Here is a 23,346-nt window from a genome sequence, read left to right as displayed (position 1 = left end):
CCCCCCCCTCTAGGTGTAATTTCAGTTGGTATCAGAGCTTTGGTATACTAATCTTTCTGTAACAGGAATAGTATTCGATCAAAATGGCTGACAAATATCCCGAAGGAACCTCAGATTACCGAGCACCTCTCTTGCTTGGTACAGAAAACTATAACTGGTGGAAAGGTCGCATGGAAGTGTATCTATCCAGGGAGCCACTAGCTTTGAGAGTTGTTCAGAAGGGTCCTTTTGAGTTCAAGGACAAAGAAGGCAAAGTGAAAGACGTTGATGATCTCACAGAGGCTGAACTAATCAAATACAGCTTCAATGGAAAGGCTAGGAATTCTCTCATGAATGGGTTATGTCCTAGTGAATGTGATAAAGTCTCTTCATGCAAATCAGCTAAAGAGATATGGGATACTCTGGAATTGTATCATGAAGGATCCAAGAGTTTAAGAAAGGTGAAATTGAGTAAACTAATGAATGAGTTTGGAAATTTCAAGCTTCAAGACGGAGAAACTATTCGAGAAAGTCAAGCTAGATTCCAGATAAATCTGAATGCCTTAAAGCAGCTTGGCAAACATATCCCACAAGAGGAAATCAACATGAAGATACTTAGTGCTGTGCCATTTATCTATGAACCAAAGGTAACAGCTCTAGAATCCTCTCCAACTATAGATACTATGGATCAATTGGCTGTTTTTGCAGAATTGGAACAATTTGAAAGCAAAATCAAGGAAAGCCAATCAAGTTCTATACAAGCTCCAGTTGCTCAAATGAAGCAATTAGCTCTTCACACTAATGATAGCTTACTGGAATCTGAAGATGAGTCAGAGGAAGAACTAGCTTTAATATCGAGGAAGATCAGAAAGATGATCGAGAAGAAGAACAAGCTGAAAAGAGATAAAGGCAGATTTTCCAACAACAAGAAGCCCAACAAGGATTCTAAAGATCAGACATGCTTTGAATGTGGAAAGCCAGGCCATTATAAGCGGGACTGCTACAAATTGAAGTCAAAACAGCAAACTGTCTTCAAGGATAAGAAGAAAGCTAAAGCTCTAATGACTTGGAGTGATGATGACTCGGTTTCCAGTGATGATTCAAGTGGAGACATGGTCAATCTTGCCCTAGTTGGACTTGATGAGGATTCTGTTCGAGGAAATTCAGAAAGTGGATACCTAGAAAGTGATTCAGAAGAAGATCAGAGTGAGGTAAACTCTTGTAAATATAATTTATCTTCTGAAAATATTGTTTTGGAACCACTAACCATGCAGGAATGTAAGAATGTATCTATGGGTGAATATTATTCTCTTAAAGCTGAAAATAGCAAGCTAAAAGAGAAGAATAATTATCTCAAGACTATGGTTCAAGATTTGATGAGCAAAATAGATACTTGGATTGACAAGAAGGTACCTACACAAGCTGACAAAGAGGCTGAAATCAAGGATCTTCAAGCTAAAGTTAGTCATGTGGAAAACTTCAACAAAATTCTCCTCAAAAGAAACAAGACTCAGTTAATGCAGATCACAGAGTTAAAGAAGGAGATTGAAGCAAAGGATGAATGTTTGGAACTGTTCAAAATCAGAGAATCAATAGATGCAACACCTTCAAATCAAGCAGAAGAACCATCTCAGCAAGCTGAAATCATAAGTCAGCAAGCTGAAAAGATTGATCTGTTCACAAAGGAAGTTGAGGATCTGAAAAAGGGCATGGGATCGTTTGTTCAAGGAGAAGAAAGTCTCAAATCTATGATGAACAACACAAATATTCCATTGGTCAGAGAAGGAATTGGAATGAATGCAAACAAGAAGGACAAAGCTCTAAGATATGAAGGAAAACATGGCATACCCTATGATTATGCTATGCCTTGGAAGATATGCAATAGATGTGGAAAGAAAGGGCATCTTGAAAAGCATTGCAAAGTTCAGAATGAACAAAAATCATACCATGGAGGAAACAAACAGAAAACAACTTACTATGATCAGAATGGCAGAACAAAGACAGCTTACCATCATCAGGCTGGCAGAGTTAAATCACCTAGATTTATCCAAAAATGGATAAAGAAATCTGATTTACATGTTTTATATGTTTTATCTGCTAACCATGTCGGACCCAACAAACTTTGGGTACCAAAAGGTTGAGTTGTTTTATTTGTTTTGTAGATGTGTCTTGCCGCTCGAGTCAAATCAACTCAATGGATTTTAGATAGCGGATGTACTAGACATATGAGTGGAGACAAAGCACAATTCTTGAGTCTTCAGATGAAAAAGGGTGGAAGAGTGACTATTGGTGATAGCAAAACTCTTCAAATTCTTGGAAAAGGTAAAATAGGTAATAAACACATTTCAATTGATAAAGTTCAATATGTTAAAGGCCTTAAATATAATCTGCTTAGCATAAGTCAGTTATATGATGATGGTCATACTGTTAACTTTGGTATTGATAAGTGTATTATTACTATTGGTACTTACAAAGTCCCCCTAGTTGCTAGAAGGGAAGGAAATATATATATTTTGGACTTTGAGTTGCAGAAAACAGCTTGCTGTCTTGCTGCAATAGACACTGATCCTTATGTTTGGCATAGAAGATTGGGTCATGCTCACATGGACTTACTTAACAAGCTTTCAAAGAAGAAGCTAGTCAGAGGTTTACCCAAAATCAAGTATGTCAAGACTGAGGTGTGTTCGGCATGCCAATTAGGCAAGCAAATTAGAAGTACTCACAAAGCAAAGAAAATGGTATCTACTTCTAAACCCTTAGAACTTTTACATTTAGACTTATTTGGTCTAGAAGCTTATAAAAGTATAGGAGGTAAGCAATATGGTTTTGTAATTGTTGATGATTATTCTCGTTTTACATGGGTATTGTTTCTTAGAACTAAAGATGCTGCTTTTAATGAGTTTGAGAAACTAATTAAATTACTTGAGAATAAGCTCAATACAAAGCTTGTAGGAATAAGGAGTGATCGAGGTGGTGAATTCCAAAAAGACTTTGTTACTTATTGTGAAGAAAGAGGAATATCACATGAATTCTCGGCTCCAAGGACTCCACAAAAAAATGGTGTGGTGGAACGCAAGAATAGGTCACTGCAAGAGACAGCAAGGACTTTGTTGCAAGAAAGCAAGTTACCTAGAAGTTTTTGGGCAGAAGCAGTCAACACAGCATGCTATGTTCTGAATAGAGTATTGATAAGACCTATTTTGGACAAAACTCCATATGAATTGCTCAAGAAAAAGAGGCCCAACATCAGTTACTTCAGAATCTTTGGCTCAAAGTGTTTTGTGCTCAAGACAATTGGTAATGATGGTAAATTTGATGCTAAATCTTATGAAGCTATTTTTCTTGGTTATTCTATGAATAGTAAAACCTATAGAGTTTATAATTTGTCTAAACTTATTGTTGAGGAATCTATAGATGTTACTTTTCAAGAACCTAACAATGATCTTCCAAGAGAAGAGGAAGATGATGCAGGTTAAGCTGGACAACAGCAAGCTGAAACAGAGAAGGCTACTCCAAAACAGCAAGCTGAAACAGAGACTGATTCTGGAAAACAGCAAGCTGAAATTGAAACTGCCTCAAGAAATCAGCAAGCAGAAACTTCTACTCCAGTTGATGATGCAATTGTAAAGATGGCAAAGATGACTCTTGATGGTCCTAGAGGAAATTGAGCAAAGGATAAAATGCCAATCTATGATGGTGAAGACTTAGCTCCTCCATCTAAGATAAGGAAGACTTCACATGAAGATATTGCAAAGCATTCATTGCCAAAAGCTACACGGACAGTGAAGAATCACCCTCCAGAACAGGTTATTGGTGATATTTCTGATGGTCTCAAGACAAGAAAAGGCACTGCAAACTTTTGTGCTTATGCTGCATTTTTAGCTCAAGAGGAACCCAAGAATGTCAAAGAAGCACTTGAAGATGAAAATTGGATCACGGCTATGCAAGAAGAACTCAATCAATTCGAACGATGTGATGTTTGGGAACTGGTCAAGCCACCAAAGGATGCTTCAATCATTGGTACAAAATGGATTTTCAAGAATAAAGTGGATGAGTTTGGTACTGTTACTCGAAATAAAGCAAGGCTCGTAGCACAAGGGTACAACCAACAAGAAGGCATTGACTTTGATCAAACTTATGCTCCAGTAGCTAGATTGGAATCAATTAGGATGCTTCTTGCTTATGCATGCTTCAAGAAGATCAAGCTACATCAAATGGACATCAAAAGTGCTTTTCTTAATGGATTTCTGGAAGAGGAAGTTTATGTTAAGCAACCCCCTGGTTTTGAACATGGACAACATCCAGATTATGTCTACAAGCTTAAGAAGGCATTATATGGCTTAAAGCAAGCACCAAGGGCTTGGTACAAGAGGCTTAGTAAATTTTTGATCAAAAATGGCTTCATTCGAGGTAAAATTGATCCTACTTTATTTACTAAGCAAAATGGTAATGATATTTTGATTGTCCAGATATATGTAGATGATTTAATCTTTGGATCCACTAATGATTCTATGTGTGAGTGGTTTTCTAAGTGTATGAGCGGTGAATTTGACATGAGCATGATGGGTGAGCTCAATTATTTCTTGGGGCTCCAAATTAAACAATCTAAAGATGGAATTTATGTGCATCAATCAAAATATGTCAAAAATTTGCTGACCAGATTTGGTTTTGACAATGTCAAGCCGAAATCTACTCCAATGAATCAAAATAGCAAGCTGACATCGGATGAAAAAGGTAAAGATGTTGATATCAAGAAGTATAGAGGTATGATTGGTAGTCTTTTATATCTTACTGCTTCTCGGCCAGATATTATGTATAGTATATGTGTTTGTGCTCGTTTTCAAGCTAAGCCTAAGGAATCATACTTAAATGCAGTTAAAAGAATATTTAGATATTTAAGTGGGACTATTAATCTTGGGTTATTTTATCCTATTACAAGCACATTTGATCTTGTGGGGTATAGTGATGCTGACTATGCAGGTTGTCAAACTGATAGAAAGAGTACAAGTGGTGTTTGTACATATTTAGGACAAAGTCTCGTATCTTGGCAAAGTAAGAAACAAACTTCAGTTGCATTATCCACAGCAGAAGGTGAGTATTTGGCAGCTGGTAGCTGTTGCTCTCAAATTTTGTGGATGATTCAGACTCTACGAGATTTTGGAATCAAGTGTGGCAAAGTTCCAATCTATTGTGACAACACTAGCACCATCAACATATCAAAGAATTCGGTTAATCACTCAAGAACAAAGCATATTGATGTTCGTCATCATTTCTTGAGAGATAATGCTGCCAAAGGTAAGATTGAATTAGTTTTTGTACCTACTGAATATCAATTGGCAGATATCTTTACAAAACCCCTTGGCGAAGCAAGATTTTCTACCATTCGAAGGGAACTTGGCATGTGCAGTGTATAATGGCAAGCTATCTTTGGAAATTTGGTAATGTTGGCTTACTATCATTTTTCATATTAGCTTACTATGATTGGCTATTTAAATTACTTATTTTGTGTTTAATGTAATTTTTTAATTATGATATGTCATTATCTGTTTATTGTTGTTACTTGTTTGTGTGTTTTGATGCTTTATCTTATAATTCTGATCAGCCCTCAACCTGAATTTTTTTGATGATTTAAGGGGGAGAAATTTAGGAGACTTATTTTATGACTTATTTTATGATGCTTAAGTTAATTTCTGTTGACTAGTTTGCTTATGTTTAATCTGTGGTTTGCTACTTGGTTTATGATGCTACTTGGTTAATGTTGGCTGTTATTTAAGACTTAATTGTTTATAATGCTACTTGGTTAATGTTGGCTGTTACTTAAGACTTAATTGTCTTTTAGTTTTTAAGAATTGATGTAATGATATAATGCTGCTATGTTGGTTATTTTGGATATGCATGTGTGTCATTTATATTTTAATTGCAGTAACAGGTTATACAATTTTGAGATATGCATAGATTTAGGGGGAGTTTTTATAATTCTCCTAAATGTGTGTAATCATCAAAAAGGGGGAGATTGTAACTCCTTAGTTTTGATGATCACAACACAGCAAGCCATCATGTTGTTATTTGAGAATGTTTGCAGGATATAACAGCTTGATATCAGTGCTGTTTAAGTATCATGACAGCAAGCTATCATAAGACAGTAATCTATTTCAGCAAGCTATGATCACGATTGTCAGAATAACAGCAAGCCAAGATGCACAGTCCAGATTCAACAAGGAAGTCGAATTTCATGGAGATTTTATAGGATCTTCATATATATCAGTTGTAAGGACTTCTCTAATAAATATACGTGCATTATATATATAGAGCTCAATTATAAATCGTTTTTAATCATTCAAATTGATTTCCTAAAGAATAGGAGTTTGTTTTTCTTTCAAACTCTATCTTCTATCTAATGATTAAAACGTTTTATCCTCTGCTAAATAGAAGAGATATTTTCTGTACGTTGAACATCTTTCTTTCTCTTCTATCTAACGTATACATGAACGTTGGAAAACCATCCCAACGATCTTACACGGTAGAATTGGATTCTAGCCGTTGTAATTTGTTGAGGCTGTTTTCAAACGTTAATGTGTGGTTATATAAGAGGTTTTCTTGCAGTTTTATATTGAATGATTTTGCAAGCAAGAACACATACAACTCCTGATCTTTATTGTTTCTAAAATACTCTCGAGCTCTAAATATATACGCGTATTTTATTGAAGAGAGTTTATAGTTTGAGTTGTAAACTTTATTACTGATTTGTATTGTTCAAATTGTATTGATTAGTTGCTGGATAAGTTGGCTAGGGAAACAAGGGTTTAGTGGTACTTGCTAGAGGAGTTTGTACTACGGGGTAGTATAGTACTTAGAGAGCAGGTTCTTAAACAGGGTTTCAGCAAGCCATTATCAGCAGCTGGGATAAAGGGAGATATATTGTTGTATCTTGTAGTTGTAACCTTCATTGATCAATAATATATTCTCTTACCAAGTTGGTAAGGGACCAGGACGTAGACCATAGGGGCTTAGGGGTCGAACCTGGCTAAAATTCTTGTGTGTTCTATTTACTTTCCTGCACATTATTTTCTGCATTGCATTTAGTCATCTCAGCTTACTATCATTGTCAGATTATAGTTCAGTTGGTAAAATCTCAGTAAGCTATTATCGGGTAAAATCTAAAAGTAATCCTAGTTAGTCATAATCACCTATTCACCCCCCCCTCTAGGTGTAATTTCACAGATCCTGACTCAGGAGGCATAATCATAAATTTTCCTACCGCGGGATTCGAACATATGACCAAGAGGATAGTTATCCCCTCTTTAATCAACTGAGCTAACTATCTAAATTTTGAATTCTTCAATAAAAAAATACATACAAAATAAATATTTTAACGTCAATTACTGCAATTTGCCTTAAATAATTTCACTTGTTATTTAATGTCAATATTTTAAGGACATTTGAATTTATCAATCATCATTTATTTCTCGTATTTCAAATATTTGTGTGCTTGTATCTAATTGATAAATATTTTAGCACACTTATATTGATAAATTATTTGAAAATAATTTAATCAAAATTGGTTAAGTTATAAGTAAAATATTGTAGCATAATTTTGATTTAATTAATTGAGACTTTATCAATCCAATGATAAAAGCTTCAATCTTAAAAAAATTAAAGTTGTGATTTAATAATTTTAGTGGACTTTAAATTATTTAATATTTAAATAGGTTCATTAAATTTAATTGGTAAGTAGCGGCATAATTTACTTCATAAAAATATAATATTATCAAGTCAATGATAATAATTTTATAATTATGAATAAAATTGTGAATTATCAATAAATGGATTTAAAATAATTCAATACTTAAAGAATTCATTTAATTGATATTTTTTTGCAGCACTTTGTTTGTTTTGAATTTATTAATTCATGTCTTTCTGTAAAAAGATTGATAAATTTAATAAAATCAAAACAACAATTGTGACACACATTCTTTCTAAGTACAAGGGTTACTTGCGACCACAGGGTGATACAAGTAGCAAGTAAGTACTTAAAAATAATCTCAATAATATTTAATTATTATTTTTATAATTTGTTTTAATAAAAATAATAAAATAATAAATGTTATAATCAGTCTGTGCATCGCACATGTTATATGCAACTATATATAATGGTTCAATCCAATGGAGAAAATATTGGACTTTTTTTTATAATTTATCCTTAAATCATACACATGTTATTATACATATTTGATTTAATCCATTAGGATTTACTTTATTGATTTTTATAGTAGTTAAGAATATTGTTATTCTTGAATTCTAACTGGTTAATTTATTTATCAGGGTGTAATAACCCCTCGAGGATTTTTAATTATGAATATATATATTTTCACGAAAGCTTGTGTTATTATTTTATTATCATAAATATTATTTATCTTAAGAACATAAAATTATTGACCGGACACTAAATTATTGATTAAAAAAATTGAAAAGATATTTTTTAATTTATCGAATATCGTATTCAACTTATCTCTATCATATTTCCGGACATAACAATCATGTTCTATCATAGGCAAGAAATAAAGAAATAATATAGAGATGACCATGTTAGTGAACTATTGAACATACTGAAGTCGGAAGACGAGAAGAGACAATGTAATAATATAATTTTAAAAAATTATGTTTTATAAAATAAGCACTCAATATTTTATAGTAATAACCTCTGAAGTTAAAATTTTCATATGGTGTCAAAAATTAAGTATAAAAACAAAGTTGAACTTTTAGGGCGTGTTTACTTTAACTGTTTCGAGAAAATTTTTCTAAGAAAATTGGAAAAACTAAAAACATGTTCAAATGCAAATTTTTCAAAATAAAAAACTGGAAAAATAGAAAACACGGTTTTCGTGTTTTCCAAATTATAACTACAGATATGAAAAGTGTGGAAAACAATATTTTGATATTTTCTAAACCTAGAAAAGTGAAAAACACCACTTTCATCCCTACTAGACACAAATATTTTTAAATTTATATTATTTTTTACTTTATATGGTTAATTAACAATTTTGTAAGTTTACTTAAAAAGTTAACAAAAAAAGTAATAGAGTAAACAACCAATATACTACTAACTTAACTTGTGGAACTTATAAATTTTCAACACTATAATATCATATTTTAAAATTAAAAGTATAAGACATATTTGTAATAAAAAAATTCAAAATCGTGTAATTTAACCGTTATTTTGTTAGTTTGATTAATATTAATATTTACATTATAAAAGGGAGCTTAATAATATAATAACTAATAATTTATATGTTAGAAAAATAAAGATAAGACTCCTGACTAGAACTTAATTATGAGTTATTTCGTATAAGATTCTTCAAATTTTTTGTATATAATTATTATGAAATATTTAATAAAAGCTACAAAATTGTATTTATTTACAATTAGAAAGTTTCATTATTCAACTATTTTACGAGACTGTTTTATATTTTATTTATATTTTATCTAAAAAATTATTTTAAACATGTTAAAGAAATATGTGTAACTCCTTAGTTTTGATGATCACAACACAGCAAGCCATCATGTTGTTATTTGAGAATGTTTGCAGGATATAACAGCTTGATATCAGTGCTGTTTAAGTATCATGACAGCAAGCTATCATAAGACAGTAATCTATTTCAGCAAGCTATGATCACGATTGTCAGAATAACAGCAAGCCAAGATGTACAGTCCAGATTCAACAAGGAAGTCGAATTTCATGGAGATTTTATAGGATCTTCATATATATCAGTTGTAAGGACTTCTCTAATATAATAAACGTGCATTATATATATAGAGCTCAATTATAAATCGTTTTTAATCATTCAAATTGATTTCCTAAAGAATAGGAGTTTGTTTTTCTTTCAAACTCTATCTTCTATCTTCTGATTAAAACGTTTTATCCTCTACTAAATAGAAGAGATATTTTCTGAACGTTGGACTTCTGTGTTTCTCTTCTATCTAACGTATACATGAACGTTGGAAAACCATCCCAACGATCTTACACGGTAGAATTGGATTCTAGCCGTTGTAATTTGTTGAGGCTGTTTTCAAACGTTAATGTGTGGTTATATATATGGTTTCTTGCAGTTTTATAAGAAACGAATTTGCAAGCAAGAACACATACAACTCCTGATCTTTATTGATTTTAAAATACTCTCGAGCTCTAAATATATACACGTGTTTTATCTTAGAGAGAGTTTATAGTTTGAGTTGTAATCTTTATCATTGATTTGTATTGTTCAAATTGTATTGATTAGTTGCTGGATAAGTTGGCTAGGGAAACAAGGGTTTAGTGGTACTTGCTAGAGGAGTTTGTACTACGGGGTAGTATAGTACTTAGAGAGCAGGTTCTTAAACAGGGTTTCAGCAAGCCATTATCAGCAGCTGGGATAAAGGGAGATATATTGTTGTATCTTGTAGTTGTAACCTTCATTGATCAATAATATATTCTCTTACCAAGTTGGTAAGGGACCAGGACGTAGACCATAGGGGCTTAGGGGTCGAACCTGGCTAAAATTCTTGTGTGTTCTATTTACTTTCCTGCACATTATTTTCTGCATTGCATTTAGTCATCTCAGCTTACTATCATTGTCAGATTATAGTTCAATTGGTAAAATCTCAGTAAGCTATTATCGGGTAAAATCTAAAAGTAATCCTAGTTAGCCATAATCACCTATTCACCCCCCCTCTAGGTGTAATTTCAATATGTATGTACAACTAAATTGAGAAACATTAAAATTGTTTTACTAGTTGCCTTTCTATATATTTACTCAAATTATCTCGTCATTTATTTAATATTTTCAAGAAATCAGAAACCGGCCATATATTATTTTTTCATTTTCCTATACATTGACTCTCTTTAAAAGTCAATTGAAAATATAAACGGGCCTATTAGGGAAGCCCAAGTTACAATTTGTAATTCGCAGCCCAGCCCAGCCCTTTAAAACACTAACTTCGTAAATTAATTCCCCTCATTTTCCTCAAAAACCCTAGCAGCAGCAGCAGCCAGATCTGTACAATTCAAACAACTATGGTGAGTTAATTACTTTATTTTTTCAATTGATTTTACTTATCTTTTCAATTAATTTGATATGCATCAATTGAATTGTGTTTTGTGTGTATATGTGTATGTATAGGCGGATGTGGAAGTTGATGTGACGGCGCCGAAGAAGAGGACGTTTAAGAAGTTCAGTTTCCGAGGCGTTGATTTGGATGCTCTGCTTGATATGTCTACTGATGATCTTGTTAAGCTCTTCGGCGCTCGTGCTCGCAGAAGGTTTCGATTTTTGTTTTTTTTTAATATTTTTGTACATTTTTGTGTTTGTGTTGATTACTAAATTGATGAAATTGTAGGTTTCAGAGAGGTTTGAAGAGGAAGCCTATGGCTTTGATTAAGAAGCTCCGTAAGGCGGTATGTATATTTTTTGCTTTACTTTTTAGCGGAATTTTTGTTTTGGTTGGAAATGTGTATGTATTGCTTATGTCTTGTGATGTGTTCGAATATTCTGTTAAATTTATTTTTTTGTGTGGAATTTGTGTTTTGGTTGAAAATGTGTGTTATTGCTTATGTCTTGTGATGCGTTCCGAATGTTCTGTTAAAATGGATGTTTTGGTGTATATTATGTATGTGTGTGCAGATGATGTGAAGGCTAGGTAGTGTAATTTTGTTGGCATGCTTGTTTTATGACCTCGGAGTTGTATAAATGATTAGCTATGTTATGTTAAGGTTTGAAGGTGTATTGTATTGATTTTTTGTTGTGATTGTTATGGATATTTTTAATCCAATCTTAAGGGATGCAATGTGAATTAAAGCTATTTTTTCTTGATGATATATCTATATTGTCAATGCGGATAGAATAATTAAGCAGATTCCAGTAAGTCTTGTCATTGCTACCTTGGTCATCAGTAAAGTCTAAGTAGAACAACTTGGCCAGCATCGAGAGTCTGAGACTGTAGAGATTTGCTTGCCCTGAGTATGTGTGCAAATATGATACGTTAGGCCTAAGATGCAGCTGCCATCCGATTCTACCATATCATATGTTCTTCCTTGGTTAGCTAATTGAACCAGGTTTAGTGCAAGTAGACAACCATGCTTTATCCAATCTTAAGGGATGCGATGTGAATTACCTTTATTTGACCTTTCAATCTGAGAGAGTATTGCTCAGTTGTTTATGTTGTATTTTTGCTTGTTGGTCGTATCTGTGTGTCTTGATGATATAGCTGATATAGATATTTTGTCAATTGTGGATAGAATAATTAAGCAGATTTCAGTTAATTTTGTTATTGCTACCTTGGTCATCAGTAAAGTCTGAGTAGAACGTGGCCAAAAGAATACTCCCTCCGTCTCACTGGACTCTTTACATTGGGGGACGGGGGATCGGCACGCATTTTAAGGCTCCCTTAAAGCATGGTTCCTTAAATAATTTTGAATATTTTTTTCTTTTAAATAAAAATATAATGTTTAAACTTTTATACAGAAAAAGAAAATTCTAAAAATAAATTATAGAATTATGATTTATAATAGCCTTAAAATGCGTGCCAAGCATGAGGAAAAAGTATGTAAAGAATCCAGTGGGACGAATGGAGCAGTAAATAAAACATCGTGACTGTAGAGCTTTGCTTGCACCGAGTATATACACGCAGATATGATAGATTAGGCGTAAGATGCGCTGTCATCTGATTCTACCCTATCATATGTTCTTCCTTGGTCAGCTGATTGAACCATGTGTTAAGTTGTTACTAATCATGTTATTGTATTGATGAACTCTACTTCAAAATACTATTTGGAATTTAATCAGGTTGTATTGGCACAAGTCGAATATAATTTGAATAACTTGGTTGGTCTTGTTCTATGTGTTGCTAGGGGTGGAAGCATGTATCAAGTTTTATATTTTAAATTGCACTAATTAATGAAATATGCTTTATTTGGTAACACAATGCCTCAGTTGTTTGATACTACCAAAGATTGATCTTCAATTGTAATGTAATCTGTAAAAAGGTATTAAATTGGCTGATGTCATTGCATAGCTGTTCTAGCAATAAATTTCTGTTTATGAGTCTGTATTCTTCTATGCCAATATGTTTATGGAATGATGATATTTTGTTTTGATGTTTCATTTGAATTTGTGTCTAAATAAAGTTGGCATATTTGATTTATATTTACTTTCTTACTACAGAAACGTGAGGCACCAGCAGGTGAGAAGCCAGAGCTTGTGAAGACCCACCTTCGCAATATGATCATTGTGCCTGAGATGATCGGGAGTGTTGTTGGAGTTTACAATGGAAAGACCTTCAACCAGATTGAGATCAAGCCCGAAATGATTGGACATTATTTGGCTGAGTTCTCCATTTCATACAAGCCAGTTAAGCACGGAAGACCTGGTATTGGTGCTACCCACTCATCAAGGTTTATCCCATTGAAGTGAGATCTTTTGTCGTCAGGATTGTTCTTGAGTTTCCATAGTGAAATTAATGTATTAGGTTGGAATTTTGAGTTTGGATCTGTTAATGTTTGAACTGTTTTAATTTGAAGAGGTTATCCCTTATGATAGACAGCAAGTTATTTCTATTATTCATCTATTCAACTTTGTTTTACTTTTCGTGGTAAAATGCACATTTAAATGCTACTCCAACTCCTCGAAAATTGAGTTGGGAGCTTGGATATGTTAAAATAAAACTATTCCATTTTGTGTTTTCTGTTGATGAAATTAAACTTTGCACCTTGTTCTTAAGTTTCTATTTTGGCTCAACTGGAACTCTGATTTATATTATATGTTTACCAGAATTAAAATAAAACCTGACCAAATATATGTGCATAAAGCCAATGTTAAGCTTTCAATTATAGCTCATTTGTATCGATTTCAATGATCCTTTGTCCGAAAATATGTTTACATAATTTTCCTTAATACATACACATTCTCATCGTTACTATAATTCCTGTTCTGTTATTCATGAAATTACATTCCAGGGTTCTGCCATTTTATTCCATATGCCCACTGGATCAAAAAAGAGACGTCTCCCAAAACAATTGAGTATAAGTGAGATTTGTTATTGTAATCTATTCCCTTTTTTATCTGATACACTATTTCCACTTGCTCGTTATCTCAAAATCAAAGTTCCGCTCCCAAGCTAGAAAATGGCGAGAGAAAAAGAGAACCAAAAACAAAATTTTAAAATTTTCTTTCTAAGCAGCGCTCCCAATTTTCTTAGAGGCGAGAAGAGAAGAGACAAGCTCCCAATTTTCTTGAAGGCGAGAAGAGAAGAGACAACGGAGAATTTTTGATCTTGTCTCTTTCTAAAACTTTCTTCCTATTTTAGGATGATTAGGTAAAAGAACCTCACCATTTTTAAAAAAAATTCCAGACATCCATTTTTTTCACAACTTTGAATAAAGATCTCCACAACTTCGGTTCAAATGCCATTGTAACCTTGGCTTTTCCGACATTGAAGGTACTATATGTACCGCCATAATATTGTAAACAACTGCTGCACATATCAGGCTGATCCATTAAAGGAAAATCTTGAGTTGAGAGCTAATCAAGGAATACTCAACATTCCATAGTTTTAGTATTTTGTGAAAATGGGAATTTTCTTAGGGGCATATAAAGTTCTCTAGTCTCTATTGTTATAGCTTCAATATAGCTTACTCTGTTTAGCAGGGACGTAGGCAGAAATTCAGGTCACTGGGGTCAAAATTAAATAAACTATTATAATTATTATTTTTAAGTGGGGTCAAAAATAAAATCTACACTATATTTTATTTAAAAAAAAAATAAAAATTTGATAGCACTAACATCAGAAGAATATATTGACTATAAACACAGGACTTATAACTCAAATTTACTAAAAGTTGTTTTTAAAGGATTTTGATACTTGTCAGAACACAAAAAACTAGTCATCCATACATATTTATAACATATTTATAAGTAAATATGATCCTATTGTTAAAAAATTGGATTTTCGATCATGATTTTATTATGTTCTTCATAATAATCCTAAAATCTAATGATTGAAAGTTATTCCATGATATGTGAACTTAAATTTTCATATATGATTTTAAGAATTTTGCTAAATGAAATCCATAGAAAATGTGACATGAAGTTAACTTGAAAAAACTTGAAAAAAGAGAGTGTACTTTTTGTCCCACATTGGAAATAATTAAAGGGGTATAGACTTTATATGTTATCACACACGTGGGTAGTATACAACTACTAAGGTGTGTGATGGTCCATTGGGTTGTTGTGTGTTTCACGCGCGCCCCTGCCACGCACTGGGCCGGACCGGGTCGGGTCGAAGGGAGATTTGGGCGAATGTCCCGGCGTCTCGCGTACGCGAGGCGACCTGGACGAGGATTTTAATTAATTTGTGATTTAATATTTTAATTAGAATTTATTTATCAGTTTGGGCCTGATTATTATTGTTGGGCTAGGTTCGGCTGCTGAATTAGGCTAAGTCAGTTTGTGAGTGGGCTTAGTCAGATTCGTTTGAAACATTGAACCTGTATACATTGTAACTGATAATATTTCAAATTTAATATTAAATCTGATATAATAATGTGAGTGATAAATGTAAAGCTGTTACAATTGTAATTTAAATTCAAAATTCATCAGTTTTGATTTATTTATTAATTGTGCAGTTTAATTCTTATATTTATATTGTGGTCAGTTACACTTATCCTCTACTATAAATAGAGGACTAAGTAGCTGTGTTTGTATACAACACACATACATTCTCTTCTCTTCTCTGCATTCTCTCTTCTCCCAAACACAAGTCCGAGCTGCTTTGTTTTTCCGGCGACTGAGGTGCTAGTCGAGGTGGAGTTTCTTGTTGCTGTTAACATATAACTCTGAGCTGTTTTATCCTGGTGGAGTCATTGCAAACATCCCAACGCAGTAGGTGTGGGCAATTATCTCTTCAAGAGTAGTCAGGGCTTCGAGCAAGGCCTGACGACTCAACTGTAATTTCCTTGGTGTTTTTGTATTTGTTGGCTACCATCTTTTCCAGTCACTATATCGCTCTGTTAAAGCTATGGTTACGGGTACAATTTATGTTCTTCACTACGGTATTTCAGTTACTGATATGTCTATTATTTACCTGCATGCTTTGTTGCGTTAACTGTTATCTTGGCCTTGCCTTGCTAAATACAATATATAATTGCCTCTATGTTGCTGTAATAGTTAGTATTATTTCCAACATTCTTGAAGAGATAATTGGTTATATATTATTTAGCGTAATAATGGTTAGCGAAGCTGAGGTTCCCGTTGGTGGTGGTAGTAGTTCTGGTGCAACTGTTGGGGCCATAGATTGGACCACTTATAATTTTCCACAAGCCGTTGAATTAACCGGTTTACCAGAGAAATTCAACGGTGGCATCGGCTTTTCTCGCTGGCAGAAAAGGATGAAATTTTGGTTGACTATAAAGGGTTTGTGGCAGGTTGTGGAATATGAGAAACCGGTTGTAGATCAAGAGAAGGCTGAAACGGTTAAGACTTTTGCGAAGTGGGCTGAGAAGGATGGGGTGGCTAGGGCGGCCATTTTGGCTGCTCTAACAAACACTTTGTTTGATGTCTATTCTTCTGATGCCTATTCCACAAAACTCTAATGGGAGAAGCGGGACCAAACATATAATACTGACTCACAAGGTCTGGAAAATTATTATGTGGCAAGGTTCCTAGAGTTCAAGCTGGTGGACAATAAGTCCATGACCGAGCAAGTGCATGAGTTCGAGATGATAGTGCATGCTTTGAAGGAGTCTGGAATGGACCTCCCTGAGAAGTTCAAGGTTATAACTTATAAGCGTGATTGAAAAGCTCCCGAAGTCTTGGGAAGAGTTCTCTCTCTCCCTGAAAAGACAGAAAGGAGAGATCACCTGGACCAACCTTATGCTGAACATCTCGGTCCAAGAACAACACAAGTCCAAATAGGGACATGTGATGCCAACTGAGCACGGTACCTCGAAGGTAAACGTAGCAACTGTAGGACAGAAAAGGAAGGTTGTGGCTAAGATAGTTACTAGTAATAAACCTAAGAGTGACCAGGACAAGGCCAAGAAACCCAAGGCAAACAAACCATGTTGGTCTTGTGGGCAGGTTGGGCACTGGAGTAAGAACTTCCCTACGAAGAAAGCGAAGAAAATCGAGGTGGTAGCGCAAGCGAATGTTGTGCTTGGAACCGCAAGTGGGTCGTAGTACACATGGTCGTTGATGAGGCTACGACTTCTGAAACTAACGTTGACCGGTCTGTATCCTACAACCCTTTAATATTTTCTACCTATCTGTCAAATGAATGGTTGATAGATACTGGAGCTAATGTGCATATTTGTGCTGATATTAGTTTATTTGTATCTTATCAACATAGTCATAGCTTGACTGTGAAGATGGGAAATGCTAGTGTCGCTCAAGTACTTGAAATAGGAAATGTGGATCTGAAGTTCCCTTCAGGACGTATACTATCTCTGACTAGAGTGCATCATGTTCCCGACATGCGTAGAAATATAATAAGTGGAAGCTGTTTAGTTTCTAGTAGTTTTGAAATTTCTTTCAAGTGTAATAAAGTAGTTATTATTCACAGTGGTACATTTTTTAGCTAGGGTTACTTGTCAAATGGTTTATTTATTATTAATGTTGAACCCGTTTTGGGGAATTTGAATAATAATATTATTCCTTCTGTTAACTGTGTTGAATCCTCGGATATATGGCATGCTAGACTAGGTCACTTAAACTTTGGTGCTCTTAAGAATATGATGAGCTTTGAGTTGATTCTAAAATATACCATTGAAAAGAATTCTAAATGTCAAGTATGTGTGTCTGTTAAACAAATAAGGAAACCTTTTCATAACATTGTTAGGGATTCAGACTTGTTAGATTTAGTACACACTGATATTTGGGAATTTGGTGGTGTGTTGACCAAGGACCAGTTTAGATACTTCATTACTATTATAGATGATAGTAGTAGACATTGTTATGTTTATTTACTTAGACATAAGGATGAAGCACTTAGTAAATTCATTATATATAAAACTGAAGTTGAAAAATAAACTAGTAAGTTACTTAAATGATTGAGATCTGATAAAGGTGGTGAGTATACGAGTAACGCTTTTAATGAATTTTGTGCAAACAATGGTATAGTTCATGAAGTTACTCCACCATACACACCTGAGTCTAATGGGGTTGCTGAGCGAAAGAACAGAACATTTAAAGATATGATTAATAGTATGCTGATTAACTCTGGGTTGCCTAAATACATGTTGGGAGAGGCTCTAAATACGGCGTGCCATATTTTGAATAGAGTCCCTCTGAAACACATGGATAAGACACCCTTGGAGTTATGGAAAGGCAGGATGACTAGTATTAAGTATTTTCGTGTGTGGGGGTGCCTTGCTAAGGTACTTGTTCCTGAACACAAGAGAAAGAAACTAGGTCCGAAAACTGTTGACTGTATCTTTCAGGGCTATCTTGAAACCACTACAGCTATGAGATTTTTGGTATTAAAATCTGACATAGATGGTATAGTGGCAAACACGATAGTTAAATTTCAAGATGCTACATTCTTTGAGGATGTCTACCCTATGAAGACTGGAATACCTGAAACGACTTCTAAGGAAGATCCTACTCACACATCGAGTTCTATTCCTGATCATGTGGAAAAGATGACAAATGTGGGGGTGGAACCTAGTAGTAGCTCTATTCCTAAGGAAGTAGAGGAACCAAGGAGAAGTAAGCGTGCAAATGAATTTGGCTTTTATACTTTCTCAGAAAAAGACATATAAGTGTTCAAAAGTAAAATAAAATAACCAATGATAATTGCCAAAAATTACTGTTTTAAAAATAAAGTAGAAATTCTAAAACTAACCATCAAAGTATACTTACATGACTATAAGCACGTGTCAACGGATATGGTTTTAAGAATCAACGGTTATGATTGATAAGAATCAATGGATAACAATTGTACTATTATCCATCCATTGATAAAGTACCCAGAAACATATTTGACTTTCAACGGATATAGGAAATCAACGGATGTTCATTCTCAACGGATAATGAACATTCGTTGAAGGGATAATTTTGATTTAGCCAAAATTTTACAGGAAAATCAAATTTTTTCTGGCTACATTACAAATTGCATCGACATCATAAATAATGAATTAAGAGTAGTTTATTTTGGAAAATTTTGAAACCGTGATGAATAGTAACTTTTTGCTGATTGTGCTGATTAGAGAAAATTACCAGACCACACAATATAGGAGTACTGTTATGGAAATTCTAAGATCATATTAGTATTCCAAAAAGTAAATAAGTGTCTGTAAAGGTCGTTAGAATTCGAATTCGAATACTTTGATTTTTCCCGAAAATCTACCAGATACAAAAGGAATATAAGATATTAAGAAAGGTGTAGGGAATCCAAGTAATAAGATCCCGGATATGATCCCTCAAACAGTTAACAAGAATGAGAGTTAAGCGAGCCGTAAAATAAATAAGCGACCATGGGACAAGCTTGTACAAGAAGTCAAGGGATTATGACATCATCAAGCCACAATAATGGAACAAGTGAAAAAATAATGATGTAGGGAAGGAGATACAAGCATAATTAACAAGATATTTTGCAATGATGAATTTGGACCAAGTGTTTTAATCAAGGGATTAACCAAGGTTAAGCCTAACCAAGTAAATCAAGATATTTTGCCAAGTTTAATCTCCACCAAGTATTTCAAACACTTTATTAAGCCTAAGATTAATCTCAACCAAGTAAAGTAGTTCATTTCTCAAGGCAAGCAACCAAGAATTTCATCTTCTACCCTTGAAAGCGTACTCTCGGCCAAAATAGAGACAACAACTTAAAACAACTCTATCTCCTTCGATTCTCACTAAAATATTATATTCTATAGCTCTTTGGAAAGGTATTGAGATGGACTACAACTATTATTCACAAGTCTCGACAATATAAGCATGGTAAGACCCTCATTCTTCCAGTTCTTTCAATCGGACTAATAGTAACTCTGAAAGTTCTAACTCATTTCTTGAAGTCCATTGTAAGTTTGAACATGATAAACATAGATCAAGGCTCTCTTAAGGATTTTAAACTCTTGTTAGTGTGTTTAAGGATCCAAGGAAGGTATAATCACCTATCCCTCTTAGTTTAGCTTGATGTTTATTATTGGGTTAATGATAGTTATGTTTTAGTACAAGTATGCTTAGATCTATTACCTCGAACCATTATTAAGCATGTTTTAATGGTTGTTATTTGAATGGAAGTCAAAGATTGAAAATCTTGGAATCATAGTAAACATAAAGTTATGATGTCCGATTTTTCTATCCCCTGTTTTGTGAGTAACATTCAGACTTTATACCCCAACTGTTAAACCTTATCATTGTTGTTAGATAGATTAAGTTTTAAACTTTATTTTAATATGTGGATCGCTTTAATCCGAGTTACAAGTTAGGATAAATGACTGTTTTAAGTAACAACGTTTCGCGAGCGAACCCCTAACCCTCGAGTAACTTTGAAACTGTTTTAAGACCCCTAAAAGGCTTGTCGGATCACGAAACAATTATGTAAGGTTGATTAGGCAGTTGGTAAAGTACTCGCGAAAGAGTCGCCTTAAAAAATTTAACGGCTAATTTTATAAAAATGGCGGAGCCGAGGGTACTCGAGCGACTAATGTAAATCGTTAAGCGCAAAAGCGAAGTCAGGGTTTAAGTAGATAAAGTCTAGTTTCTTAAGCGACCGTGGTTTATTTTTGGCTTATATGTTGTTTGTAGGTTACTAGACTCACACCAGGCCTTTTACCAACCCCGATCGCTCAGGCAAGTTTTCTACCCGTATACACTGTTGTTGTGATGTTATATATATATATATGCATTATCTTGAGATAAGTGCATGATTGTTATTAGCAAGTTTTGCGATATATTGAAGCATGTTGATATATATATATATATGCATGCCTACTTTGGAAATATTGATATTTCATTGTCAATTCAATTGCTTATAAACTGCATAATACCTATGCTAGAAATAAGCAGTAGTTGGGTATACCCTTAGTATAGGGGACCCAAAGTTGAAGATTTTTCTAAACCACGAGACGATGTTTCCGAGTATATTATATATATAGTTTTCTATAACTATTAATCGAATAAGGTATATTCAATAGTTTTGAATAATAATCAAACATTATTTTTGATTATTTAAATAAAGATTTTACTTTCGTATAAGTATATCTTTCGTTAATTATTATTTTTTTCAAGTATTAATTTCAAAACTTTTACTTCATTTATTTTTATAAAAGCTATTATTTATTGGAATATTATTTAAAGAATAATATTCAGATTTTCTTCTAATATTTTGGAACTGATTTATTTTATTAAATCATCCTTATCCCAAATGTTTTCAGAAATATTTTCAAGTCTTCAAAATGATTTTAAAAGTTAGAGCGGATCCCAAAACTTATTTTTCAAATTTAAGATCTTCCTTTCGAAGGGGATTTAAATACTCGCTCAAAAATCTGAGGGATCCGGCTCTGTGATGTATTTTTATATTTGCAACAAGGTTGTTGTGTTGATAAAAAGTTTTGGTTACTTTCCCACGTCCGGGAAGTAGTTGTATATATATAATATTGTACCTATCAACCAACTGTTATACACTCGGGGGATATCGATTAAATTCGGATTCCTATTATAAGGATTGGGTCTACAAGGAACTGGAATGGTCTGGCACCTTGTGTTCCATAATAAGTGTAAAAGGCTGCGGGGCAGTCCATCAAAGTGTAAGAGGCTGCGGGGCAGCCCGTCAAAGTGTAAGAGGCTGTGGGACAGTCCATCAAAGCGTAGGAGGCTGTGGGACAGTCCAGCATAATGCCCTCATGTGGCCAAGGTGATGACTCAAAATGAATTCGTCCTTCTACTAGTAGAGAATTATAGAGAGTGATACATTGCCTGATCATCAAAGGTATCACGTTATTCCAGTGGTTTACTTCTTCCAAATGTATTTGAACAAAATCCTGTGTTTACTTTCACACAGAGGTTCTAAAGAGTTTCTCCTCAAAATGTTGTTTTAAAAATGAAGCATCTCATAACTTCATCTTTTAAATGATATTTCAAGGACTGATCTTATACAAGCTTTATCTTGTAACCTCATCTATATGAAGAAGTTTTGAAAACTTATTATACTTTGAACAGTGGTAGTCCGAGTATTTTTTCTAAAAAGATATAAGTATAGTATAGTATTTTGTAACTTCATCTTTTTAAACTTATATCCAGTAAGTAATTATCTTATACTTGATAAAGATTTTCAGTAAGTTATCGATTCAGATACTTATATTATTGATCAAACTATATATATATGGAGTATATATATATATTGAATATTTTGCGACTTCATCGCATTAAAATATCAAACTTGGTTCAATTTTGCTTGACCAAGACTTTCATAAATACTATGAGAATGCTCATATATTGTTAATTAATATACATGTTATTTTGGTGAGCTATTTTGCTCACCCTTGCTTCATTTCTTCATCACACAACAACAACTAGGAAAGATGAATAGGACCAAGCTCTCAATTCGCGAACATATTGGAATTATTCCGCAGCTTCCTGTAGGCGTTGTAGCCGCTATGGCTGAGGTGGGCTACCAATAGGATAGGCTTTTAACTTTGATGTACCAGACTTATGTATATTTATAAATTGTAATAATGGCAAAGAATATGTAAATTTATTTAGAAGCCCTTTTGAGGTGTAATAACTGATAATTTTGGAATAAAATTACTTGTATTATTTTTGGTATTCATCTCTTAGACTATAACTTGTGGTGTGTGTGTATATTGTGCGGTCACAATACCCATTAGTTGGTTGTTTATTAAGATTAAGTGTTATTAATGGAAATGGAACTCTTGACATCCCGGATCCTTGACCCCATATTTGGGGGTGTTACAGAAATGGTATCAGAGCTACGCGTTATAAACCTCAGAGATGATGCGACGATATAATAATAAGTTCACTAAGATAATAAGTGATATTGATAGAAAATACATCCTAAAGACATATTAAATATCACATTAATTACACTTGGGCTTCTTGTCTGAAAAGTCCAACACAGACCTGTCTGGTCCAAACTAATAGCAGACTCAAGACGGCCCATGTAGACAAGGCCCACTAGCTGAGGTCGTCAAGGTCCACGAACACAAGTTGTTCACGGACTACGCCCAATACGGCTGGAAAAGCAGAGACATGTGTTCTAAACGGACTCAAAGTCCTACATAGAAGGTTCTGGAGTTCCTTCCTTAATAAGACTCCTAATCACCATCTAAGTTGGAGGCTTGTCCACCAAGTCTCCCTACAGAAGTCTAATCCTAGA

General features: G+C 33.9%; 1 protein-coding gene across 1 annotated transcript; it reads left to right on the top strand.

The window, feature by feature from the left end:
• The first annotated feature begins 10,900 nt into the window (after positions 1-10,900).
• LOC141659306 (small ribosomal subunit protein uS19) lies at positions 10,901-13,570 on the top strand. The gene is made up of 4 exons (XM_074466109.1): positions 10,901-11,032; positions 11,136-11,275; positions 11,353-11,410; positions 13,176-13,570. The coding sequence occupies exons 1-4, from the start codon at positions 11,030-11,032 to the stop codon at positions 13,422-13,424; spliced, it is 450 nt and encodes a 149-aa protein (XP_074322210.1). The 5' UTR covers positions 10,901-11,029; the 3' UTR covers positions 13,425-13,570.
• Positions 13,571-23,346: the final 9,776 nt, after the last annotated feature.

This window comes from Apium graveolens, chromosome 5 (genome assembly GCF_009905375.1).
Source record: "Apium graveolens cultivar Ventura chromosome 5, ASM990537v1, whole genome shotgun sequence".
In the NCBI taxonomy this organism is placed as follows: domain Eukaryota; kingdom Viridiplantae; phylum Streptophyta; class Magnoliopsida; order Apiales; family Apiaceae; genus Apium; species Apium graveolens.
Note: the sequence above shows the minus strand (reverse complement) of the source record. Positions and strands in the feature narration are given on the sequence as shown.

Excerpts from the sequence above, each read along its gene's own strand:
- LOC141659306 (XM_074466109.1), top strand. Across the intron at positions 11,276-11,352 it reads GGCGCTCGTGCTCGCAGAAG|GTTTCAGAGAGGTTTGAAGA; the intron begins GTTTCGATTTTT and ends ATGAAATTGTAG. Across the intron at positions 11,411-13,175 it reads TTAAGAAGCTCCGTAAGGCG|AAACGTGAGGCACCAGCAGG; the intron begins GTATGTATATTT and ends TTCTTACTACAG.